The sequence below is a fragment of the Caretta caretta genome, chromosome 7, assembly GCF_965140235.1.
Source record: "Caretta caretta isolate rCarCar2 chromosome 7, rCarCar1.hap1, whole genome shotgun sequence".
NCBI classification, from domain to species: Eukaryota; Metazoa; Chordata; order Testudines; family Cheloniidae; genus Caretta; species Caretta caretta.
Window position 1 is genome coordinate 50,406,313 of NC_134212.1, and position 26,931 is coordinate 50,433,243.

At 47.0% G+C, this 26,931-nt stretch overlaps 1 protein-coding gene across 13 annotated transcripts in view; it reads left to right on the top strand.

The window, feature by feature from the left end:
• The window catches only part of TRAIP (TRAF interacting protein), a 62,193-nt gene that overhangs the window by 7,057 nt on the left and 28,205 nt on the right, over positions 1-26,931 (top strand). For 12 of the 13 annotated variants that reach the window (XR_007357497.2, XR_007357496.2, XM_048856537.2 and 9 more), the window contains 7 exons: positions 10,401-10,440; positions 13,180-13,307; positions 15,630-15,724; positions 16,240-16,353; positions 17,333-17,420; positions 21,691-21,780; positions 22,086-22,174. Coding sequence is in view for 11 of the 13 variants with exons in the window: in XM_048856537.2 (XP_048712494.1) it covers positions 10,401-10,440; positions 13,180-13,307; positions 15,630-15,724; positions 16,240-16,353; positions 17,333-17,420; positions 21,691-21,780; positions 22,086-22,174 (644 nt within the window). In the remaining 2 variants the exon portion in view is untranslated. The remainder of the gene's footprint in view (positions 1-10,400; positions 10,441-13,179; positions 13,308-15,629; positions 15,725-16,239; positions 16,354-17,332; positions 17,421-21,690; positions 21,781-22,085; positions 22,175-26,931) is intronic. The other variant, XM_075130643.1, reaches the window with a different exon arrangement.

The window sequence follows — 26,931 nt, forward strand, 5'->3', positions numbered from 1 at the left end:
GCCCCCTTGAGGCCAAAAGGCAAGACCAGGAACTCGAAGAGCCCTATTGGGGTGGTGAAGGCAGACTTCGCCCTGGCCTCTGGGTCCAAAGGCGCCTGCCAGTAGCCTTTGGTGAGATCCATGGTAGTGAGGTACTGGACACCCCCCAACTTGTCTATGATCTCATCGGTCCTACACATGGGTAGGCATTGGACATGGTGATCGCATTGAACTTCCAATAGTCCACAGAGAACCGGATCGACCCATCCTTCTTGGGGACAAGCACCACGGGAGAGGCTGGGGCTGGAGGATGGCTGGATCACCCCTAAAGCCAGCATATCTCCGATATCTCTCTCTCTCTCTAGGTCCTGGGCTGTTTTCCCAGTGACCCTAAATGGTGAACACGTGATTGGAAGGTTGGCTCCCATCTCCACCTGATGAACAGCCAGGTTAGTGAGCCCAGGCAAGTTGGAGAACAGCTGCCAGTATGAATGCAGCACCTCTCTGATCTAAGCCTGCTGGGCAAGGGTTAGCTGGTTTGAGAGGGGAATTGATCCCAGTGAGGGGTCAGCCCCTACCTCAGGGAGGAGTCCCACCAGGGGATCCTCTCCCTTCTCCTCCCACTGCCCACACACAGTGAGCACCAACTTCTGCCTGTCCCAGTGGGGTTTCATCATGTTGACATGGTACTCCTGGTGGCGCTATGCGTGATTGGACAGTTCCACTACATAGTTCACCTCATTAACCTGTCTGATGACCTTGAAGGGGCTGTCCAAGGCAGCTTGGACCTTGCTCTTCCTCACAGGGATGAAAAGCATCACCTGGTCCCCAGTAGCATAGGAGCGGGCACCTGCTGAGCGATCGTACCAGACCTTCTGCTTCCTCTGTGCCCTGGCCAGATTTCCCCAGCCAAGCCAATGAGCTCCACAAGCGTTTTCCCAGAAGGTCAGTACATACTCCACCACTGATTCTCCATCGGGAGAGGACTTCCCCTCCAACTCGTCCCCCATCAAGTCTAGAGGTCCTCTTACCCTACTCCGATACAGCAACTCAAACAGGGAAAACCCTGTGGATTCCTGGGGCACTTCTCTGTATGTGAACAGCAGGAGGGGTAAATACTTGTCTCAGTCTTACGGGAGCTGGTCCATAAATGCTTTCAGCATCATCTTTAGGGTCCCGTTGGACTGAAGGTGATATGCTGAGGCCCAGGTGTGTCTGACCTAGGATGACCAGCTGAAACGGACAAAATATCGGAACAGATGGGGGAAGCAAAAAAAAAGGCGGCCGGAGCAGCCAAAGCCACAGAATCGGGACAAATGGTGTCCTGATCGTGCATCTGTCAGGATGCAGGACAAAGAACTAAAAATCAAGACAGTCCCATCTGGTCACCTTAGTCGGACCCCACACTTCTCCCACAAGCACTGGAGTAGGATTGACATGAAGTTGGACCCCTGGTCTGTAAGGACCTCCTTGGGGAACCCCACTCTGCTGAAAATGGTCAGCAGAGTATCTGCCACAGTGTCTGCCTCAATCGAGGACAAAGCCACCAACTTGGGGTAGCACGTAGTGAAATCTACCACCACCAGAATGCATTTCTTCCCCGACCAGGTCACCCTGCTGATGCCCTGATGCCTTTCAAGGGGAATATTGTGGGCCAAGAACAACAGTCTGCGGTGGTACCTCTGGGGAACCACCAACTGCCTCCTGGCTTTCCAAGCTTCAGTTTGCCCCGAACCAACCCATTCCTGGTACAGGACTCCCTTCTCCCACAGGAATCTCTCCTGGTGGTCATCCCCCTGGGATCCTGCACCGCTGTGGCCAGCAAGCCTTCTCCAAGGAGGGATCCTCCTGCAGCTTCATCTGGAATTCAGCTGCTGGGTTTGAGGGTACAGTCCTGGTTTGTGGTGCTTGTTTCCCCACCTTGGGATGGAGGCTCCAGCCCCAGCCCTGTCAAACCCTACCCTCGGTGCTTTGGTGTCCCCCCCTTCCGGAGGTCCTGCATTCCGCTCTGGCGCCAGGTAAGGACCAGGGTGCTTTGAGTGCCTCCAACCAGTTCTCCAAGTCATTACCCATTAGCACCTCGGTAGGCAGGTGATCTTTGGGATCCCTCGTTGGCTCCCCATTTCAGGTATATCCTTGCTACAGGCACCTTGACGGAGGGCCCAAACACTCTCCTCAGGGTCATGTATGCATTGGTCCACCACCTCGGGCCACGCAAGTGTCACCTCTGCACCCATGTCCCAGAACCCCTGGATGCTCCTTCCCCCCACCTCAGTGGGGATGATGTGGCAATTGTCCCCCGGGGCCTGTCCCACGCTCACCCAGCGGATTGAGTATGGGCACTCTGGACCTGGAGCCCCACCTTCTCCTGCTGGCCTCACCTGGCACAGCCCTATCAACTGCGGCCCCCTGGACTGGCAGTGCCCCCACTCAGTGGGCTTCCACCCAGTTGACACCCATTTCTGCTTGGCTGCCATTTCCTTCATCTTCAGGGATTGTGCCACCTTGTGTCCTTTTTGGCCACAGCAATTACATTTCAGGTCCCTCAAGTCCCACGAGGGGCGTCAGCCCACCCCGGCATTCATGGGCACCCCTGAGTTGGGCTTCCTGGAGTCTCACCTTTGAGAGGTCTCTGGGTGATTCCCCTTCTGAGTCCCTGATGTGGGTCTCCCTCCTGCCCCAAATTTGCTGTCCAAAAACTTATTCGCCAGTGCACCTGCACTGTGCAGAACTTTATGCTTCCGGTCAACTAACCACATCTTAAGGTCTGGAGGGCAGATGTCATACAGCTGCTCCAACCCCTCATCAGGTTATAAGAAAAGGAGTACTTTTGGCACCTTAGAGACTAACCAATTTATTTGAGCATAAGCTTTCGTGAGCTACAGCTCGCTTCATTGGATGTATGAAGGTTATACACGTCCTCTGCGGTAGTGGCCCCTGTACCCTTCCTCCACTTACAGATATATTCCCCCAACAGATTGGCGACCTCCTTGTAAGTGACGTCTGGGGTTCTGAGTACACCCAGGAATCGTTCCTTGTATGCCTCGGGGGTCAGTTCAAACTTCATCAGCAAAGCCTGTTTGAACAGGTCATAGTCCCCTTGTGACGTTCCCCTCTGGTGTTGTCTGGACCAGTGATCTGCTAGGCCGCTCCAATCCTTGACTGTGGGAGACAGCCTTACCCTGCTCTGCTGTGAGAACCTCCACTCCTGGGCTGTTCACACACGGACTCTGGCATGTAAGCTGCTCCCAGCTACTTTTGGACCCAGCAGGGGGGTTAGACAGCGGAGCCTGTGGGGGTCAATCTAATTCAGATCACAAGCCTTCTCAAAGGCTGTGCAGTAGGCATCAATATCCCCTCCTCCTTAAGCTGGGGCAGTAGTTTGGTATCTAGAGTCCCCACAAAACTGGTGTCTCGGGGCCCTTTCCCACTTACTCCCCAGCAGGCCCTCTTGGCCCACTTCTTCTCCAACTCATGCTTTTGCTGTCCTGCACAGTCTGCCAGCCTCTGCTCCTCCAGCTCCTTTGCTTTCAGCTCCAGCCTCCGCAGCTCATCCAGGGAGAAACCTGCCTGTGGGCCCCCTGTGCTGACTGGGGAATTGGATCTGATAGATTCCCAGATGCTACACGGACTGTCCCCATGGCTACTCCCTGGTTCTCAGGGCATCCCGGGAGCCCCCCCTGGGATCTAGAGCCTGTTCCTCAGACTGGTCATTCTCTACAAGCTGAGCCACCATCTGCTCCTTAGTGTGTGTGTGTGTGTCTGTCTCTCTCTCTCTCTCTCTCTCCTCCCCCCTGCCTTCCCTCCCTCCACAGACGTGCCAGGTCCCTATTACGGAGCTTCGTATAGGCCATTTCCACAGTGGTTCCTTCAATTCCCTCATTTTATTGCTGGCAGCCACTCACTGCAAAGCGCCTGTGCTCACAGCCAACCATTTACAGGGTGTGTCCACGAATGGTCTCTGCTACCACAGACTCACAGGTCATGCCCACTCTTAGCCCATATGGTCCCTGGGGGGAACCCTCTTCAGTGTGACAGCCCCTCTCGGAGGTCCACTCTCTCTTAGGGGTTAAGCCCCTCCGCTTCTTGAAACTGCACCTTTCTGAGCCTTAGCACGCCTATCTCTCGCCGTGGGTCCCCTGAGGGAGTCCACTCCCTCTGGACCCCCGAGGCCTCCACTCCCAGAAGGAATAATGCAACCCTGTTCTCTAGACTGGAGTGACTCTCAGCCAGCTTAAAAAGGGAGAGTTTATTGAGCGTCTGAACACAGCATAGGAAACTCTCAGGGCCCCAAGGCCTGGCCTTCCTCAGCACAGTACATCTAAGTCTCCCCTGCATTCAGGTGGGCTCTGCCTGCTCTCTCTCTCCAGTCCCAAGCCCCTGTGCTTTCCAGCTGGGCATCTGATATCCCCTCCCCCAAGCCCCACCTCTGTCCATTGTCTTCTGTCCAGGTAAACCAGGTTGCCTGGGCCTCTTCTCCTCTCAGCTGTCCTTTGTTCTCTGGCTGAAACTGACTGGTCAGGTCACCGGGGTTTTCTCTTCACAGCCTATTGTCCTCTCATTGGCCAGAACCAGCTGTGACTCCTGAGCTGGTCACCAGTCACTAGGGTATCCATTCTCCAGGCCATTAGCTGGGGTCCCAAGTTCCATCGCTGGTCCTCTGTAATAACAAACTCCTTCTCCCATCCCCTCGTTAAACCAGTAACACCCAGAGAAACTGCATCCCACCCCCTCAGCATGCAAACCATTGAAAAAAACAAGAAAAAAACCCCACTTTGTAACAGTGAGTCACTATTTCCGTGTATACTCAGGCATTTTTTCCCTGTTTATGGATCTTGCACACAGTAACAACGGTGGAGTGATTCATAGATTCCAAGGTCAGAAAAGACCATTGTGATCATCTCGTGTGAGACTTCCTGTGTCACAGAGACCAGAGAATTTCTCCAAAATAATTTCTAGAGCAGATCTTTGAGAAAAACATCCAATCTTGATTTAAAACTTGTCACTGACTCCACCACGGCCCTGGGTAAATTGTTGAAATGGTTAATTATTTTCACCATTAAAAATTTACACCTTATTTCCAGTCAGAATCTGAGCTTCAACTTCCAGCCATTGGATGGTGTTAGACCTTTCTCTACTAGATTGAAGAGCCCATTGTTAAATATTTGTTCCCTGTGTAAGTACTGATAGACTGGTCAAGTTACCCCTTAATCTTTTCTTAAACTAAAGAGATTGAGCTCCTTGCGTCTATATAAGGCAGGTTTTCTAATCCTTTAATAATTTTCATGTCTCTTCTCTGAACCCTCTTCAATTTATCAACATCCTTCTTGAATTGTGGACACACAGAACTGGTCACGCTATTGTAGCAGCAGTTGCACCATGCCAAATACAGAAATAAAATAACCTCTCTGCTCCTACTTGAGATTCTTCTGTTTTATGCATCCAAGAATCATGTTAGCCCTTTTGACCACTACGTTGCACTGGGAGCTCATGTTCAGCTGATTATCACCACTACCCCCAAAACTTTTTTTTAGAGTCACTGCTTCCCAGGATAGAGTCCCCCATCCTGCAAGTATGGCCTACATTCTTTGTTCCTAGATGTATACATTTAAATTTAACCATATTAAAATGCACACTGTTTACCAAGCAATCCAGATCACTGTGTCAGTGATCTGTCCTCATCACTATTTACCACTCCCCCAATTTTTGTCATCTGCAAACATTTTCAGTGATGATTTTACGTTTTCTTCTAGGTCATTGATAAAAATGTTAAATAAAATAGTGCCAAGATTCAGTCCCTGCAGGACTCTGCTGGAAACACACCTGTTAGATGATGATTCCCTGTTTACAGTTACATTTGGAGACCTATCAGTTAACCAGTTTTTAATCCATTTAATGTGTGCCATGTTAATTTTACGTTCTAGTTCATCAAAATGTCATGCAGTACAAAGTCAAATGCCTTACAGAAGTTGTTTCCATGAACGCTGTTACCTTTATCAACCAAATTTATAATCTCGGCAAAAAAAATCAAGTTAGTTTGACAGGATTTGTTTTCCATAAACTGAGGTTGATTGGCATTTAATTATACTACCTTCCTTTAATTCCTTATTAATCTAATCCCATTATCAGCTGCTCCGTTATGTTGTCTGGGAACAATGTCAGACTGACAGACATGTAATTACTCAAGCTATCCAATTTACCCTTTTAAAAAAATTGGCACATTAGCTTTCTTCGTCTTCTGGAACTTCCCTAGATTTCTGAGACTTATTGAAAATCAACATTAATGGTTCAGTGAGCTCCTCAGACAACTCCTTCAAAACTCTTGGATACAAATTATCTGTGCCTGCTGATTTAAAAATGTTTAACTTTAGTAGCTATTTAACATCCTCCTGAGATTCTAGTGGAATGGAAAGAGCGTTATCAAATGGTATGACTACCTCCTCTGATTTTTTTTTCCCTCTCAAAACCCCACATTTGACATGGGAGCAGGTCTGGTACCCCAACCTACTTTTAACTCATTGAAATTGACTAGAAATGCCTTTAAACAAAGCAGCATAGGGAAATCTGTACCTTTATGCTTTCTCTCTTAAAATGAGCATCAGAGTAACACTGTGACACACTGGTAACTGTAGGAAAACTGCTTTGATTAGGGATGTATGTGAACAAATCTCCTGATAGCAGTGTGTATGGTGTTTAGCTTTGGAAAATTCTGAATGCAAAGAGTTAAATCTGGATATTATGGTGCTCTGTCTTCAAGTCAGTAGTTTAGCATTGACAAAGTCCTACTTCTGCATGTGTCAAGGTTCCTTCCCCACTCTGAACTCTAGGGTACAGATGTGGGGACTTGCATGAAAACCTCCTAAGCTTACTTTTACCAGCTTAGGTTAAAATTTCCAAGGTACAAACTATTTTACCCTTTGCCCTTGGACTTTTGCTGCCACCACCAAACGTTTAGCTGGGTTACTGAGAGAGAGTTGTTTGGAAACGTGTTCCCCCAAAATCTTCCCAACCCTTGCACCCCACTTCCTGGGAAAGGTTTGGTAAAAATCCTCACCAATTTGCATAGGTGACCACAGACCCAAACCCTTGGATCTTAAGAACAATGAAAACTCATTCAGTTTCTGAAAAGAAGAATTTTAATAGAAGTAAAAAGAATCACCTCTGTAAAATCAGGATGGTAAATACCTTACAGGGTAATTAGATTCAAAACATAGAGAATCCCTCTAGGCAAAACTTTAAGTTACAGAAAGACACAAAGACAGGAATATCCATTCCTTTCAGCACAGCATATTTCCTCAGCCATTTAAAGAAATCATAATCTAACGCATATCTAGCTAGATTACTTACTAAGTTCTAAGACTCCATTCCTTTTCTGTTCCCGGCAAAAGCATCACACAGACAGAGAGCCTTTGTTCCCCCGCCCCCCCCCTCCAGCTTTTGAAAGTATCTTGTCTCCTCATTGGTCATTTTGGTCAGGTGCCAGCGAGGTTATCCTAGCTTCTTAACCCTTTACAGGTGAAAGGGTTTTTCCTCTGGCCAGGAGGGATTTTAAAGGTGTTTACCCTTCCCTTTATATTTATGACAGCATATCTGAGTCAACTGTTTAAAAAGAAGAAAATCGCCTTGACCTTGGTATAATAGGATTCTTATACCCTCTTGTGTTTAAAATCAGCATGTGCAGTGATTATCATAATTAGCATCATCATGGCAACTGCTGTGTATTTCATATATATGTGTGTGGGAGGCAGGGGGGAGAATGCAAGACATTAACATAGGTAACAGTGTCATCTTGAGATACAGCTAACATATATTGAGGACTAGAAGAGATGTGCAGAAGAGATGAAGTCTTCCTATAAAACATGTCTAACGACCCATAGCTACCTAAAACTATGACTTGGAGCAGATAAATGCTGCCTTTATGCTTGCAAGAACTAGTTTGAATGCATGCTAAATAGATAAGTGGCACTCTCTCTGTGGGCTGGCTAGAGAAAAGGTTTCTCTAGAAAAGCAATTTTTCTTGCCACTGACTGTGTTTTCTTTCATGTTTCTTTAACACTTTTGCAGCTCTTTCTGGGGTCTAATTCTCTTTCCACCTAGCTTCCTCTTCCTGCTTGATTCTTCAGTGAAGTCTTGCTCCTGTGCTCCTAGGCATTGCTGTGAAGGCACTCTTTTTGTCCTAAACACAGATACTTGAGATTAATGTGTTATGCCCATACAGAACGACTCTTTCAACTACAGGAGCAAGCCATTGGCTCCCCAGCATGCATCTTCGCTAATTAGTAAGAAGCGGGGCCCTTTAGTACCAGGAGAGAACTGCAGGTCTTTGTATGCAAATAGTTTAATTTGTTTCACATACTGCTTAACCTCAGTTTACTGTTTATATTAACAGGGCACAGGGGCAAGCTGAGCAATACAATCACATTGAATGCTTCCTGTTGCTCTGCAATGTTTTCAAAATAGTTCAAATGTGTAATGTTGAGCTTCTGGAGGAAGGTTAGCTTGCAGTGCTTGTGTATGACTATCATGTACAGAATCGTAAACCGTCGGTACGGGTGATGGAAAAGCCTTCTTGGTTACGCAGTTTTATCTTCGTGTCAATGCAGGAGTAGCCGAGATGGCAGGCTTTCCTTTTTCCTTTGGAGACTATTCTAAAGCCCAACATGGCTCACTTATCCTGTTGTTCAGCCTAAATTTTCCTAGTCTTATCCCATTATTCTTATGTCTTGTCTTTATGGGGAAATTGACCAGAATAGTTCCCCAAGTGGACGTTCTATTTTAGAATAAATCACTTTATTCTGGAATAATTAGTGCACTATCTGAGTACACTAATTATTCCAAAATAGGGTCCACATGGGGAGCTATTCTGCAATAGTTAATTCTGGTCAATTTCCCTGTGCAGACAAGCCCTTAGTTATAGCCATGTGCCTCACAGTAACTAGCTTCTTTCCATCCAGGATGTTTACAACTTTCAAATAGGTATAAACTGTAAATCCTGTGGCTTCTGCTCCCCCATCCCTTAGCTGTCACTTAGCCAAATGTCAGTCTCGTCCCTCCAGCTCCCTGATCATTTTTTGTTGCTGTTCTCTGAATTCCTCCATTTCTCAATATCTTTCTGGCAAACAGATGACAGAACTGAACACAATATTCTAGGTACCATGTAGAGAGAGAGGGGCTCTGACAGGATGCCTCTGCATATGTAGCTTCTGCGTTGTGTTGGCATTTCTTGCTGTCTAGTTATATTGCAACTCTTGTCCAGCTTGCTGTCTCCTGTCCCCTGCAGGTCTCGGTATTACTGCTTTTCAGGTTTCTTTCTCCCATTAAGTATGTTCGATTTTTTTCCCCAGATGTATTGGCTTCACTTGATTATTCTCTGCCCACTTTTCCAACCTCTTGTAGGTCCCTGTTGTATCCTCACTGGGTCTACAGCATCTACCAATTTAGTATCTGTTAATTAAATTAACATGCTATTTTCTCCCTTCTCCAGCTTGCTAATGAAAGTACACTGGACCCTCGCTAAACGTGGGATTTGGGATCCATGCATGGTACTGCGTTAATGCGGGGACCGCATTAAAATGAATTCCAATTAAAGTAATTAAATTTGGGATCCATGGCCGCGACCGCGTTATATGCGAATTCGCGCTATATAGACACGCGTTCTAGCGAGGGTCCGGTGTATTTAATAAGATGTGATCTTCCCTGGATCCCTATGATACTTTGCCAGACACCACCTCCCCTGACTTGATACTGATCAGTTTATGGTTGCCCTTTATTTATGGTGTTGCAAGCCAACTATCAGTTCACATAAGCATCCATATCCAAGCTGATCTGAATGAACACTGAATATGGTTTTTGCTAGACACTTGCTGACTCCATTTTCTGTCTAACTGGGCATTTTCAAATCTTCCCGTTGTTCTGGGTATACGGCCGAATTTCATTGCATCTATTGCGTTCCCTTCAACCACTGAACTCATAATTCTAGTTAAAAATAATCAACAATCTAGTTCTGTCTTTCGAGATCCTTGCCTTATTGCCTTGTTTAGTTAAGATGTTATGAAAATTCTTCCTCTGACTTGAAGTGTTTTCCCCAAGAGGCCTTCCAGACTTATTCAACTCAGTCAAAATGACTTATCCTTGTCATTCTCTCATTTCTTACAGTGTCAGACAAGACTGGGATGTTCTCTGTGGCAGTCTTCTTCCCCTGAAGCACTGCCAGTTTGAGGTGCTCCCCACGTGTCCTGCTGTAGCACTTGGGAATGTTGCATATAACAAGGGCATTCCTCACTATTTTGTTCTGCTCTCAGCATCTGGTCATGTAACTCACCAGGAGAAAGCATTTAGGAATCATAAAACTCTCCTCTAAGATTACGTGAAGGTTACTGAGTGGTGCTGCTCCTCATTCAGTTCTTTGTGTTGCATTTCAGAATGAACTGGACAAGGTGAAAGCACAGCTCTCTGGGAAAGGTGAGTTCAGAAAGGAAACAGAAGAGCACTCTGCCCAGCAGTAAGGGTGCGGAGAGAAGGAACATGAGATTGGCAGGCTACTGTTTTGTTTTGTGCAGAGGCTTTCAGATCAGTTTGCAGCAGAAAAGTTGAGGCATTTGTATATGAGGGTGCTCTCTGAGCCTACAGTACAAATGGGGTCTGCCTCTATGAAACTGGTCGGACAGAGCAAACTGGGGATCATGAGTCTTAAGCTTGCTGGGCCAGTAAGTAGAATAGAGGGACCTGTAGACTTTGTTCAACGCTAGGGCTCTTGTGTGATACAGCTGTGCTATAATTATGTCCCTTGCAAGATTGCCCTAGCTGACATACCACTGATGGCTCAGTGTAGCACTTATTCCAGGTGGGAATTGGTGTCAAGCAAAGATTGTTTCATTGAGTTAGACCTGTTTGTTAGGAGACCCACAGCTGCCAGATGTCAGTAGCTCATTTCTTCAAGTGTAAAATGGCAGAAGAGGGTATATAATTGGGGCCCAAACAGAAATGGGAGAACTTTGGGACTTATTCAGCTGCTGCGATGCTGCATCCCCAAAAGAGCAGGCACAATTTGATGTGTGCATTTCCATTTTCTCATTGCTTTAAAGAGCTCGGGCTCTTTAATTTTAGAGTCTGTTTGATGGAGGCAGGAAAGCAAAAACCCTGGGGATGGTGTCAGTGTGTTTTAAGCATTGTCTGTAGGCAGCCTGTCATCAGAACATGAGTCATGAGCAGTCAAAGGAAAATGTCAGTCAGTCTGAGTGACAGAAATCCTGAGGCATGAGTTTGCAATAAGAAAAAAAAAAACAAAAAAACAAACCCTTTAAAGGGAGCTTAGAGTGGGGAGTTTCAGCCATTTCCGCTGTCCTGTTGGGTCCTCTGCCCTCTCACACATGCAAGGCAGAAATAGCTGACTAGATCTATTTATTAGCCTGAAAAGAGTTAGAAAATCTCTCAGATGCCTATACCAAGGCCCCTCCTTGCAAGCAGTCCAGAGCGGTGACATAGTGAGTACCTTCTGGGGAAGAGTGCTGGGACTCCTATCAGAATGCTCTCCGAAGGAATTGCTTTGCAGATTTGCTTTTTTATGTTAGCTAGGAGGTGCTGGACTTGAAGGTCTCCCTGATGGGAAGGAGGAGCTTTCTTCTGTCCTGTGTCCTGACTGCATATAGGCTATAACTACTGCCCTGTGAGCCTCAGGGACTCTGTCCCCACTGCCTCCATCTTCGATTCCTCCTTTTTCAAGAATCTGCCTTCGCTTGTTGCTTTCCCCAGCAGCAGAATGAAGATAGCCTTGTCAGTTTCACAGCGGCCACAGGGGGTTCTAAAGAGCAGATGTGTACCTGAGAAGAGTGTTGTACACACCTGAGACCAGCAGCTGAGGTGCTGGATCTGTCTGCAGAGCCCAAGAGGCATTGCTGCACTCTGGTCACATTGGAACATTTTCTTCCCGTCACAAATACCAGAAATGAAACATCTGTTGGCCCTGAAAGCTTCAGCCTTGCAGAGCTTGCCTCCTGCCACCACACCAGGGGAAGTCCTGCCTGAAAGTTTGTGCAGTGGGATGCCTCTCCAATAATGGTCAGCTACTACCAGAGAGCTGATGGAAACCGGGAGGATGAGCGGATTTAAACAGTGCTTAAAAATAGTGCTGCTTTGCTGTCCATGACTTGCTGTAGTAGCACTGCAAGAGGTGGGGACCACTGCCTTATGCTGCTGCAAAACAGGAGCTTTCCAGTGATGTAAAATGTTCTCTGCTGCCTCTGTCAGCTTATGATACTGGTCAGTCTGACCACCAGCTGGCTTTCCTGCCGCCCTCTGGAACATGCTTCAGTTCCAGCAGGATCTGCGCACCCGTGTATCCCACGTGGCTGAAGGCAGGCACAAATACACCTTCCAGGCCAAAAGGCTTTATTGCTGGCAGCCAAGGCGTTGGAATTGAGGATATTAGTGTGGGGGAGGGGCGATCAGAACAACAGGATTTTAAAGCCTTGTGATATGCAAGGACTGGAAATGTTCCAGAGTGATAAATCTGCCTTAATCAAGTACCACGTGGCCTTTAAGAGCCCCAGTGCATTCTGCAGAGCTGTGCTTTAATCCTGCTTCGCTTGTGTGTTTGTGATCTCGCACCCAGAGAAACAGACTGTGGTGAGGGTGAGTGACAGCAGCATAACTGCACAGCCGCGTAATTGCTCTGCATGTAGGCACTGTGTTCCTGTGCACAGCAGCGGCTGTCAAGCCTATCTAAGCATGTACCCCGCACACATTGACTTCTCGCTGGGAGAGCAGCATCAAGGCAGCTCACTAGAGCTTTGTAGTTCTATAAATGTTTCATTCAGTCTGCAAGGATGCTGGCTCTTTGCACCCAAGCTTGACTTTGGGAGCAGCTGGGGGATAGCGCATGATAGTTAGCTCAGTCCACATTAACTGGGCAAGCTAGGACAGTGCTGAAAAGCCATTGAGGGGCATTTCTCTTGACTGGTAAAGAAATGTTTGAAGTCTACTGATGCTGGGTGCAGGGATTGCTTAGCACAGGTCCTGTCTGACACATTGCATTTGGCAGGGAGGGGGTCTGATGGGAAATGACTAAGTCTCGGAGAGTTTCTCAATCTGAATTTACGTATCCTGTCTGTCACTCTGGCTGCATATCTGCCCTTAGACCCATGGGTCTCAGGGCTGCCCAGGGCAAGGCATTCCAAGTGCTATGTGAGCATTTCCTTTCAGAGAAGGAGAAGCGAGACTGCCAGTCTATAATAGACACACTGAGGGAGACTGTGGATGTTCACAACGCCACCATCGAGTCACTCCAGAAAGCCCTGTGTGAGACGGAGATGCTGTGTTCCACTCTCAAGGTACCTTTCTCCATGGGCAGCATACATCTGATCTACCCCCTATGTGGCTAGGGTTACAGTCTCACTGGCTCTTCCTCTGCGTCATGCTATCCTCATGCCTGTGCAGAGAGGACAGGTGGCTCTGTGCTCGGAAGTCTAAGTTCTGTTCCTGGCTCTGAAACCGGCTCCCTGTGACATGTGTGGGCCCCATCTCTCGAGATGTGAAGTGGAAGGAGAGCAGTGGGGCTGTGTTCCCATTTAAGACAATCCTTTAACCTTGTCTGAACTCCTTGAGGAGGTGGTGTTATAGAAGATCCAAGGGGGCAAAGGGTTAACGTTCTCTAGGGCAGCAGTACTGTTTTAAGGCAATGTCTTTCAGTTCTAACTACACAGCACCCTGGGACAGTAATCTCCTGAGGTACCTCCCTTGGACCCAGGCACCTTGGAAGAGGTGAGAGATTGGGGAAACAATACACTTATTGGATGAATCTAAAGCAGTTGGAGTACTTGACATGTTAAAATATTGGGTCTTCTCTGTGCTTAGCCTAGGTGATTTGTGGCCGGGGTGGGTTGTTAGAATCCTGCTTAAAAATGACATTCCACTCAAGGCCAGGGAATGAAAGGCAAAAGTGCATGCTGACGTGTTCAGCCTGCGATGAGCTGGGTCTGGCTTGTTGATGCAGTGTCAGTATTGATCTTCCATCGCATCAGTGTGAATGCCCTCTTAGGAAGAAGAAAAGGAGTACTTGTGGCACCTTAGAGACTAACGAATTTATTTGAGCATGAGCTTTCGTGAGCTACAGCTCACTTCATCAGATGTTTACCGTGGAAACTGCAGCAGACTTTAGTTTCCACGGTAAACATCTGATGAAGTGAGCTGTAGCTCACGAAAGCTCATGCTCAAATAAATTCGTTAGTCTCTAAGGTGCCACAAGTACTCCTTTTCTTTTTGCGAATACAGACTAACACGGCTGTTCCTCTGAAACCTCTCTTAGGAAGAGAGACTCCAGCTTCTGTTAAGGACTGACACTAGTGCCCTGCATTAAATCTTTCTGTAGGCCTGGTGGGGTTCAGTGTGAATTGGTTAATGTTAATCAATGATTTCCTTCTCCACCCATGCAAGTTAATTGAAATGTACAGAGAGAAAGTTACAAGTTTAGGCTGGGTTGGACCAACCCTTGTGCTGCTGCCAAACCTGTTCTGTAGTCAAGCCACTAACAGGAAATAATCTCTGTGTGTGTGTGTGTGTATATGTATATAGTCATAACTCATGAGTGAATAATAGCTAGGACAGGCTTAAGTGGGATGGCCATTTCCCTGTGATGCCCCCCAGGGAAACTGATCTAACTTAATCATAATGATTGGTCTTTGCTGCTGCTTAATTGAGATGATAGTGCCATAAATTCCACGTTTTGGGGGTGCACTTTGCCACCGAGTAAGCTGTGCTTCACCAGCTGTGAGTGCGGAGCTGCATTCTTAATGCACCTAAGTTAAACGGAAGAAAAAAGGTGAAACTGTGAAAATCACTCTTCACCCCAAGGGTACTTTGTCCCTGACTTTTCATGTTGTTCAGTGGTTTTATAGGTCACTGGGGTATCTCAATGAACAGAATGTGTCTGTGAGGCTTATTGGCATTTCCTATTCTTGCAAACACTCCAGTTGCTGTAAAACTCTAAATCAGGGTGTGCTGTTGCAGCTGATACAAATGAGCCCTTCCCAAGATGATTTTGCTCTAAGTGATTGGGTTTGCTGCTAGGTTTGTACATACCCTCTCTCCTGGGCTTTCCCTACCCCAGATTCAAGGTGAGATTCGGAGCCTATCTTTCCTCTGACTGTAATTGCTCTCTGACACGTGAAAGCCCCTCTAGCATAATCTGGGAACGTTAGAAGAAAAGGCACCATGCTGGTTGCATCTTTTCCTCTTGAAAGTGTCTGAGATCTTACAGCAGAGTCCTGTGCACTGTTTCTCCTCAGACAGTTTAAAGCAGGAGTAGGCAACCTATGGCATGCGTGCCAAAGGCGGCACGTGAGCTGATTTCAGTGGCACTCACACCGCCCGGGTCCTGGCCTAGTAGGAGCAAATGGAATAGGGCAGTTCATGGACTGAAGTATCTGATGGCCAGCACTGAGAATTTGCCACATGTTAGGAGCTGAGTGAGTGGTGCAGCTGGGTGGGAACCTATGGGGACCTTGCTCCTGGGCTGTTAAAGATGATGAGAGCTTTGAGGAGCCTGACTGCTGAGCGGGTTGTGCAAGTATTTCAGTGCACACATGCTAGCTGTATGTCTCCATAGGAGTCCCCATGTGCCATGCTAACTACACACGTGCCTATCTCTGTCTCAGAAACAAATGAAGTACCTGGAGCAGCAGCAGGAAGATACCAAAGGTGCAAAAGAGGAGGCCCGAAGGCTGAGAAACAAACTGAAAACCATGGAGAGGTTAGATACAGGGCCTCTGCTGTGTACATATATGTGGGCTGGAGCCAGCATGCTCTTCAGTGGTCCGAGTCACTTACTTTCTTAGACGTCTTGCGCAGTAGTTCTGAATGCTACAAACACAGAGCTACTTGGGTTCAGCCTCAATTCCTGGTGCAGATGGAAATGTCAGTGCTGTTGCACTGTTGAGCTGGAGGTTTGGGAACCTCCTGCATCAGTGCTGATGTGTCTTCATTGGTCCTGACCTGTCCAAACTCATCACCACCTCTTCCCACCCCTGGCACCTCTGGGCAGTTATTTGCTTCCTAAATAATATTTGGCACTCAGCTAGAGCTTTTCATCCCTAGCACTGGGAGCTTGGCTTACAGGTGGGGTAACCAAGGCACGTTGATATTGATGTGAATTGCCCAGGGGGATCAGCACACTAGTGGCCCACGTAACGACCCAGCACTCCAACTCCTTTCCCAGCTCCACTCTTCATGGCTGTGTGGGAACCTGACAGGACGTGTCTGTTTCAGGATTGAGATGCTCCTGCAGAGCCAGCGCCCGGAAGTGGAGGAGATGATCCGTGACATGGGAATAGGGCAGGCAGCAGTGGAACAGCTTGCAGTCTACTGCATCTCACTGAAAAAGTAGGTGCTGAAAACTTGGCAGTAGACTTATTTGTTCCATCTCTTTGATATGTGTATAGGTAGAGCTCCCCCTGCAGGGTACTGGAGAAAAGTACAATGGTTTAGCTGCCGTGACTGCCTGTTTGTTACTACACTGGGCTTTGACTGACAGAATCAAGGCTACTTAGATTGGAGGCTGCCACTCAGAATACTTCCACTGATACTGTGGACAGAGGCATTACTACAGGAACAGCTTTCAGAGCTGTGTCAGTGCAGCTAGGTGTTGATTATTGGATGGCAGTTGAGTGAACAAACCATTGCCCTACTCCTGGGGATGGTGGCACAATCCCTGAATGTCTCATTCATGCGGCACATAGTACTTGATAGCAGTGCTGCTGTGGCTCCAATTGTTCGGCTCACAAGTTTTTGCCATACTTTTCTGCGCTGGCTCCAGCTCCCACACAGAGATCCTTCTGCTCACATGGTGTTAAACCACATCTTTGCCTGCTCCAATCTGATGGCAACTCGGTGATCATGATTTTATATGGCACTGCCACTCAGAATGATTGCACCTGCATTGTAATTGGTAATGAGCTTGCATAGCAAATATCCCTAAGTGCCTCTGAACTTCACTTCTTAACCAGTGCTACGTGTGCTCCTTCAGCAGGGAGGCTGCATTGTCCCCCAGGTCACAGTCCCTTTCCATTTTGCAGTCAGGGACTTTCACTTTTGCCCCTTCCAGTCACTTGAGCGCAGTCTCTATCTAAGCCTGTTCTCTTACCAGCCCAGCCCAGTGATGTGCTGGTGGTTGCCACGCTGCAGTTTAGCATTGGTTTATCCAGCGTTGGCTTCTCCCCAGTGGGGACTCTTGTATACCAGCCTTGCACCTACCAGCCGTGGAGCTGTGAATCAGGTATCTGCAGGCAGCATGTGATCACTGACTCCAGTTAAGAACTCTATCTCAAAAGCCCAGAGTGATTGTAGTTTGGGCTCTTTCCAGGGAATATGAAAATCTGAAAGAAGCTCGGAAGGCATCTAGTGAGATGACTGAGAAGCTGAAAAAGGAGCTGTCTTCTTCCAATAATAAGGTAAGGAAAGTGCAGGGAGTTGCACATCAAAAGTGTCTGGGTGATCTCTGTTCTGTAGGTGTCCAGCCATGGCCTCTGCCTTGCACTCACAGTAAGCGCTGCTTCTGTCCAACCAGCTGTATCAGTTACTCTAGCCACTGCTTGGTAAACTGAAAAATTCTGCTGGTGCTTCCTTGTGCTTGGAGCACGTGTTTGAAGAGCCCCACTGAGTGGTCAATCTGTTATCCTAAGCTGTTAAAGAACCCAAGTAAATCTCTTTATTCTTTACAAGTCCAGTGCTTGTAACAGAACAAATGCTATAATTAACCCCTGATGGAATGTTCTGCCCTCTTGTGTATAAGGCATTTGTGCCCTGCAGCAAGCTACCATCCCTGCCCTATATAGCTCACTGTCTGAAACAGGTGCCTTTGCAAGGTGTTCTTGGGGGCTGAAGTGACATTGGTAATGTGCTGTTGAGTATCCAAGCAGCCATGGCCTTCCCAGCCCCGATGATCTGGCAGGTCCTGGCCTGGCCAGTGGCATTCCTTGATAATTTGATTGAGGTCTGTGGCTGCTGACCCAGACTGGAGGTAGGATTGAGTTGCGACTTGAAACTTGTACCTGACTGATGATGAGGCACAGTGGGGAGTGCATTGCCAAATACGAATCTCTCGGCCCTCCAATGTCAGCAGAGCAGATGTATTGTGATTTTGAGTGGCAGGGGATGAATACAGGCTGCCCTTGCCTAGGAGTAGCCAGGCAGTATAGTCACAGTACGACTGAAGTCCCATAATGTCATAGTCCAAGGTCCTAGAACAGAATTGTTTTCCTGAACTCCTGTTGGGTAGCACTAAGTTAGCCCCAGTACTAGTTGAATTAGTGAAGTTGCAGTGACTGGCATGTTTGTGTTCTAATGCTGATGCAGCAAAGCTGCTGTCCCTGTGGGAGTGGTGAGGCCACATCATCACCATCCTGCAAGGTGGCAGTCCTGATTCCCTTTGATCTGATGCCTCTCAAATCAGAGGGAGGGATAGCTCAGTGGTTTGAGCATTGGCCTGCTAAACCCAGGGTTGTGAGTTCAATTCTTGAGGGGGCCATTTAGGGATCGGGGCAAAAATTGGGGATTGGTCCTGCTTTGAGCAGGGGGTTGGGCTAGATGACCTCCTGAGGTCCCTTCCAACCCTGATATTCTAGGATTCTATGAAATCCTGTAGAAACTCAAATTATTGAACCAAAGTGCAGCTGCTGCCACCATGTGTTAAACCACAGAAAAGCTGTCACCATTGGGCCTGAAAGCTCAGGAAATCACCTGTGAAACTTCTCTGCTGGAGGCTGGGTCTGAGATAAACCACCATGGGATTCCCTCTGCAGAGGACTTGAGGGAATGAATAGGGGTGGCTTGCTTACCCAGGAGTAAGCCAGTAGTCTAGGCCAGTACTTTTCAAACTTTTTCCTTGCAACCCAGGTGAAGAAAATTGTTGATGCTCATGACTCAACATAATATCTTTTAACTAGTTTTCATAAAATCATAATATTGCAATACCTTCTGGCTTAACCCACTTTACATAACTAACACTAGACACTAGCCTTAGTAAGCCTATGGTAAGGAGTGTAGGAAGTGGCCCAGGGTAGGGCAGAGGGTGGGGTGAGGGCTCTGTCTGGGAGTGAGGGCTCTAGCATGGAGCTGGGGATGAGGAGATCAGGGTACGGGAGGGGGCTCAGGGCTGGGGCAGAGGGTTGGGATGCAGGGGTGTGAGGGCTCTGGCTGGGAGTGCGGGCTCTGGGGTGGGGCCAGGGATGAGGAGTTTGGGGTGCAGGTAGGCTGCCTGAGGGCTGGGGCCAGAGGACTCCCCGCCAGCAGCAGTTAGCTCCCCTTGGAAGGCTGTTCCAGAACTTCAGTCCTCTGAGGGTTAGAAACCTTTGTCTAATTTCAAGTCTAAACTTCCCGATGGCCAGTTTATATCCATTTGTTCTTGTGTCCACATTGGTACTGAGCTTAAATAATTCCTCTCCCTCCCTGGTATTTATCCGTCTGATATATTTATAGAGAGCAATCCTATCTCCCCTCAGCCTTCTTTTGGTTAGGCTAAACAAGCCAAGTTCTTTGAGTCTCCTTTCATAAGACAGGTTTTCCATTCCTCGGATCATCCTAGTAGCCCTTCTCTGTACCTGTTCCAGTTTGAATTAATCCTTCTTCAACATGGGAGACCAGAACTGCACACAATATTCCAGATGAGGTCTCACCAGTGCCTTGTATAACTGTACTAACACCTCCTTATCTCTACTGGAAATACCTCGCCTGATGCATCCCAAGACCGCATTAGCTTTTTTCACGGCCCTATCACGTTGGCAGCTCATAGTCATCCTGTGGTCAACCAATAATCCGAGGTCCTTCTCCTACTCTGTTACTTTCAAGCGATGCATCCCCAGCTTATAACAAAAATTATTAATTCCTAAATGCATCACCTTGCACTTTTCATTATTAAATTTCATCCTGTTACTATTACTCCAGTTTACAAGGTCATCCAGATCTTCTGTATGATGTCACAGTCCTTCTCTGTATTGGCAATACCTCCCAGCTTTGTATCATCCACAAACTTTGTTAGCGCACGCCCACTTTTTGTGCCAAGGTCAGTAATAAAAAGATTAAATAAGATTCATCCCAAAACTGATCCCTGAGGAACTTCACTAGTAACCTCCCTCCAGCCTGACAGTTCACTTTTCAGTAGGACCAGTTGTAATCTCCCCTTTAATCAGTTCCTTATCCACCTTTCAATTTTCATATTGATCCAGTTTAGCTGCTAATTTCCCATGTGGAACCGTACCAAATGCCGTACTGAAATCAAGGTAAATTAGATCCACTGTGTTTCCTTTGTCTAAAAAAATCTGTTACCTCCTCAAAGGAGGAGATCAGGTTGGTTTGGCACGATCTATCTTTTGTAAAACCGTGTTGTATTTTATCCCAATTACCATTGACCTCAGTGTCGTTAACTACTTTCTCCTTCAAAAATTTTTCCAAGACCTTGCATACTACAGATGTCAAACTAACAGGCCTGTAGTTACCCGGATCATTTTTTTTAACTTTCTTAAAAATAGGAACTATGTTAGCAATTCTCCAGTCATACGGTACAACCCCTGAGTTTACAGATTCATTAAAAAATTCTTGCTAATGGGCTTGCAATTTCATGTGCCAGTTCCTTTAATATTCTTGGATGAAGATTATCTGGGCCCCCTGATTTAGTCCCATTAAGCTGTTCAAGTTTGGCTTCTACCTCGGATGTGGTAATGTCTACCTCCATATCTTCATTCCCATTTGTCGTCCTACCATTATCCCTAAGCTCCTCATTAGCCTCATTAAAGATTGAGACACAGTATTTGGTTAGATATTGGGCCATGCCAAGGTTATCCTTAACCTCCACTCCATCCTCAGTGTTTCGCGGTCCCTTCTTCTTTCTTTTTTTTCTTATTTATGTGGCTATAAAACCTTTTACTATTGGTTTTAATTCCCTTTGCAAGGTCCAACTCTACTTGACTTTTGGCCTTTCTCACTTTATCCCCACATGTTCTGGCCTCAATAAAGGTAGCTTTCCTTGCTGATTCCTCCCATCTTCCACTCCTTGTAGGCTTTCTGCTTTTTCTTAATCACCTGTCTCAATGCTTCTCATCCAGCTTGGTCTACAACTCCTGCCTATGAATTTTTTCCCCTTTCTTGGGATGCAGGCTTCTGATAGCTTCTGCAGCTTTGACTTGAAGTAATTCCAGGCCTCCTCTGCCTTTAGATCCACAAGTTCTTCAGTCCAATCCACTTCCCTAACTAATTTCCTTAATTTTTGAAAGTTAGCCCTTTTGAAATCAATAACCCTAGTCACAGATCTTTTTGTTTATCCTTCCCTGCTGCAAGGCCCTTTAGAGCTGCTGCGGGCAACGATCTTTATAATTTAAATCAGCAGGGCCTGACATTTCGCAATCCGTACTTTGAAAAACACTGATTTAGGTGATTTAGAGCAGTGCTACTCAAAGTGGTGGTCCGTGGACCGGGACCGGTCTGCGAGCCATCGGCTGCCAGTGTGCGCACCCATTGGGAAAAAAAAATTGCTGGTCTCCCACATCAGATAGCTTGAGAAGCACTGACCTAGAGTGGCTGCCCTGCATCTCCACTATGGGGAGGTCAATTCTCAAACAGTAGGGCCTGAAAGCTGACTGGAAAAGATAGCTTGTGCTTGTTGTATACCTGATATGTGGTTGCGATCTTTGCCTAAGATTGCACTGTTGAACTGTTCTTACTCTGCAGCTGCAAAAAACATTCTTGGAGTTGGAGAAGATGAAGGAGGACTTAAAAAGCACCCAGAAGGATCTGAGTAACTCAGACAAGGAGATAATGGTGAGATCCTCCAATCCTCCAGCCTACAATAGCTGGCAGCAATCCATGGCCTACAGTTGCAGAGTCAGGACTCGTGCCAGCTCTAACTAGACACCTAGCTCATTGTCCATCCCTATTCTGTTGCCTCTGTCCTGATCCTGTTTGAGACTCTGTCTGTCCCCTGTGTTGCAGCCTGTGTGCTTTCCTGAGTATTATGGGCAGGAGGATGCAAACTCTCTCTGGCACAGGCTTCCCATTTCCTCATATGTGCTCTGTTCTTTTGTTTTGTTTTTATTTTATTGTTTTCTTTTGCTTTTTTTCCCCAGAGTTTGAAGAAGAAGATTGGAATCCTGCAGGAGACCCTGAAGGTGCCATCTGTAACCAGCGAAACGCTCAGCCGACTAGTCTTCGAAAGGTTAGATGGATACATTCCCTGGGAATCAGTGTAGTGCACATAGAGGCATACTGTGTGCTCTACAGACAAGGATAGGGATGAGATCTTGGCTCCAAAGAGCCTTCTGCTTAAATCGGAACAGAAAGCTGGGGTGTGGGATGCAACAGAAAGCAGTAGCTAGGGGTGAAGCAGGGCAGGTATTGTGGTAGCTTAACCTTTGTTAGGCAACCTTCAAGTGGCTCTGCACATTCACATTCCGTACTGCACTGCCTGTGATGCCTGGCCATGGAACCTTCTACTAGCAGGGTCATCTAGAGCTCTCCTGTGTCCTGCCCGTCCTCTGTGTCACTGACATCCTGACAGCAAGACTGGATGGGGTGGAGCGCCCTCACCACCTCACTTCCTTCCAACTCTGTGTCTGGATGGACATGAACCTGGCCTGGCTCTTTGGAGCCTGAGTCATTCTCTTTTAGAGATCTTTGCACTATAGTGAGTGTGTTTCACAAGTCTGGTGGACTCAAAGAAGCAGAGGAGGCTGGGATTTAGGAGGTGCATTTCCTGCCCAGCTGGCTTCCCAGCATCTGACGATTACATGTGGTCCCTGGGAGAAGGGTGCTCGCCTTCTGGGTGTTCGACTTGTCAGACCTTTGCTCCCAGAGCCCTCAAGGACAGGGAGACTTGTTTTTAGCGCCTCCTTGTCAAGGAAGCTCTCGATGTTAGACCCTTTGGATCCCATCACTCCTCAGATCCAGTGTCTAAGAAACCGGTTTCGGCTCCTCTCGCTTCTAGTGGCTCCCAGCGATCGAAGGTTTCCAAGAGACCTCAGACTGTCGGGGTCAGATTGGGTTCCTGCAGCTCCCTCAGTCAAGCCTCCGAAGCTATGCGTGTCCATACCGAAGACCACATGGTCAGATCCAACTGCCCCAGTTCTGGAAGAGAGTTAAAGAGACAGTTTGGCCACCCTCACTGGTGCTGTACCTGGTGCCTCGTAGATACCTGATCCCCATGGCTGCCACTCCTGCTGCAGGTCCAGGGTCAGTTCCGAATTCCACTTCCAGATTCAGGAAGATGGATTTGATTGGTGTGTCAGAATCGGGGTCATTGATGCTTTCATTTCTGTCTGTCCCATCACCGAAGGAAAAGAGGCATAGGGACAAAATGGTTACTGTGCATCAAACTTTTGGATCCATCTGATTCTCCCAAGACCACTACAGTTCCAAAGCAAAGACCTGTTCCACCCCGTAGCTTCAGTCTTCTGATAGGAAGAAGAGATCAGAGTGTGCTGCTGGTTCTTCCTGTGAACACCTTATGCTTCCTCCTCCTAGGGCCTTTATAGGGTCCCCACAAAGAACTGGATCTCCATACTCTTCTCCAGATCTGCAGTTATCCCTGGTGCATTCTATATCTGTTACAGACCTGGATCTTTACCAGGAAGGAAGTAGAGGAAGAATGCAGAGACCTGTGGCTCAGTTCATACCACCCTATAGTCCACCTCCTGCAGGCATGTTCCTGAACCCTAGTTGCTGGGGGAACTGGCTGTCCTGTGGCCCATCGCCTTATTGGGGGCTACCTCAGGAATTTTATTATCTTCTGTGTAGGCAGAGGTAATTTTTTCTTCTGCAAAGGATCTGGGAATCCAAAGGTCCTCGGATTGACACTACAGATGGTGAGGCTGGAAATGCTGTGTGAGGAGGAAGATGAAGAGGTAGCTCCCTTCTTTGAGTAGCAGCAATTGGAAACGGATTATGAACCTGATTTATCACCAGATGAACGTGGGGGTGGCTTCAGCCTCCTCTCCTGAGGATGCTACACAGTTCCACAGTTTAATGAATTGTATGGTATCTGCTGTAAATCTTCCTGCAGTGGCTGTGGAAGAGACTTCTCACCTGGTGTTTGATATCCTTGGATGCTTCTTTAAGGAGTAGACTTCAAGGAGTAGTACCTATCTTAGATGGTTTGCTACAGCCAGCTAAATCCACGTGGACCTTGCCTGCTGCTTGTCAGCCTGTTTCTAAGAAAGCTGACAAGTTATATCAGATGCCCTCCAAGGAGCGCTCCTACTTCCATACCCATCCTAACCCTAAGGGCAAGTCTACACTCCGGGGCTAAGTCAACCTAAGTTATGCAACTCCAGCTATGTGAATAACATAGCTGGAGTCAGCATACCTTAGGTCAACTTATTGCGGTGCCTACATCATGCTGGGTTGACGGGAGAGCAATCGGCTGTCAATTTAGCAGGTCTTGATTGGACAGTTAACTACTGAAAGTTAGTGTGCATGAGGACCTATTACACCATATTGCTTTGACAACCAGTCTCCTTTCAGACCTTGGGCTCCTTCTCAACCACCCAAAGTCAATTCTATGCCCTACTTGAAGGATTCCCTGCATAAGCTCCATACCAGAGAGCCTTGCTACTGGAGGACAGATGTCTTCAGATGAGCCAGAATCTATTAAAAATTCAACAGGGTCCTACTCAGAGTAAAATTATTTTGGGGTCTCATTAGTCTTATCGCAGCCGCTACTTATGCGACTCCATTTGTGCATCTGAGAATGAGAGCTATGCAGCACTGAATGTCCCACTCTACAGACCAACTTGGGACAGACTTCATATGTGGATCTCCATGCCTCAGAACATGGTACTCGCTCTCAAATGGTGGTCAGTCAGAATGCATGTGTTCAGTGGTGGACTGGATCCATCTTTGACAGGAACTTCAGATGCATCAAACATTTGACAGTTCGAGGGTGTGGTAGAGAGAGCCTGGAACACTGAGCTTGATGCAAGATCTGAGTCCTGAACCAGAGGCTGTGAACCAAAGTCAAGCCATGTATTAAAGCAGATGGTTACAAGTTTGCTGTCCAGTACTTGAACTTGGCAAAGCTTTTGCTAGTGTACTAGGCACTAGATATTTTATATTCCAGCTAGTACAGATACATCCCAATCTAGTACAAGATAAAATGGTTTGACAAATTAATGATTAGGGATGTTTCGTCCGAAATATCAGGAACCAGGGGAGGTAACAAACGGATGTCATGAAACTCGTAAGGTGGTCTTTCTGTGTCTTCCTCTGTCTCCAGACCTACTGTCTCAGCAGGAGGACAAGATCTTTCTCCCAGACCCACCGTCTCTTCACTTGACAGCATTGCTGCTTGGACTTCACTCTTGAGCAGTCACATTCTTTGTCTGTTCAGGGCAGGCTAATTAACTGTAGAAAACAGTCCACTAGAGCTATTAGCTTTTAAAGTGGACCAGATTTTAAGCACAGAAGAAGGGAAAACCTGATTGCTCTGTATCTGCTTTCATTCCTTGTGTTCTGGAATACTTAATGTACTTAAAGTCTGGGGCTTATCTAACTCATTGTTAAAAGTCCCTTTGACAGCCATTTCTGTGTAACATACTTTAGTAGTGGATTGCTGTTTGTTCATTGTTCGGTCAAAAGGTTTATGAAAAGTATATTAAATGTATACTGTCTGTTGGCCATGCCCCTTGAACCCTGGGCTGAGTGTTCTTTCTAGCATTTATCTATCAAAAGAGCTTTTGTTATTGCCATCAAGTCAGCTAGGAAAGTGAGTGAATTGAATGGCCTTGTGGCTGATCTACCTTTCACTCCTTTTCATAAGGATGAGGTAGGTCTCAGACCTGATCCCAGGTTCTTACTGAAGTGGTGTCTGATTTTCATAGGCAGTGTTATCCTAGCACCAACACTGCTACAATATTAGAGACAAATTGGGTGAGGTAATGTTTTGTAGACCTACTTTGTTGATGAGAGAGACAAGCTTTCAAGCTTATACAGAACTTGTCTTCAGGTCAGGAGAGCTCTGCATGAGCTTGTCTCTATCACCAACAGAAGTCAGTCCAATAGATATTTTCTCACCAACATTGTGTGTCTGATTTTCCTGTCAGTCAGACAAGTAATTTGTCCTCCCCGCGCGCATGCGCCCCCCCACCCCACCCCCCCAACTGCACTCTAATAAGGGGGAATCATCCTACACACTCTGTGTGCCAGACGGGCTCTCTCCTAATATTTAGATAGAACTAAAAATTGTCATAAATCGTCTAGATTGTTTGTGCCGTATGCTAAACACCACCTGGGTTATATGGTTTCTTCCCAGCCTCTCCCTTGATTAAACATTGTATTTCTGAGTGTTACATGCTAGCAAAAGTTCCTGTACCTGCTTCAGTGTGATCACATTTCCTTCACTTGTCACAAGCAGGTGCCAGTCATTGAAATTTGCAAAGCTTCAACCTGCACTTCGGTGCACACTGTAACCATGCACTATGGTTTGGACTTGGTCTCTAGGGCAGATGCTGGATTTGATAAAGCGGTGCTTCAGTCTCTGTTCAGTTAGGACTCTGCTCCCATCTCCAGGTGAGTTTGAGCAGTGCTCCTCAGTCTGTCCCATAGGTGGCAATATGCAGAGCCACTTGAAGAAATGAACTTAACTTGTAACCGGCATCCCTTGAGATGGCTCTGCCTGCTTACCCTTCCCACCTGCCTCCCCCTCTCTGTCAGAGTCCTTGTTTGTTCTGTTTCTGGCTTTGCAGTGGAAGGAACGCAGGTGGTGAGGACTCTCTGCCCCCTTTACCGCCTTGCCCTCAGTGTGTTGGGATGGTGTGGGAGAGCCCTAGCTGACACCACTAGAAGGAGACTGTGCAGTCCCTATAAGTATGAATGTGCAGAACCATCTCAAAGAATTTTGGTTTCGTTATCTTTGTTTTTGTATCTTTCTCATCCCCTCCCGCTTATGCTAAGCTGATGGGAAGACAGGGGTTTGCGGGT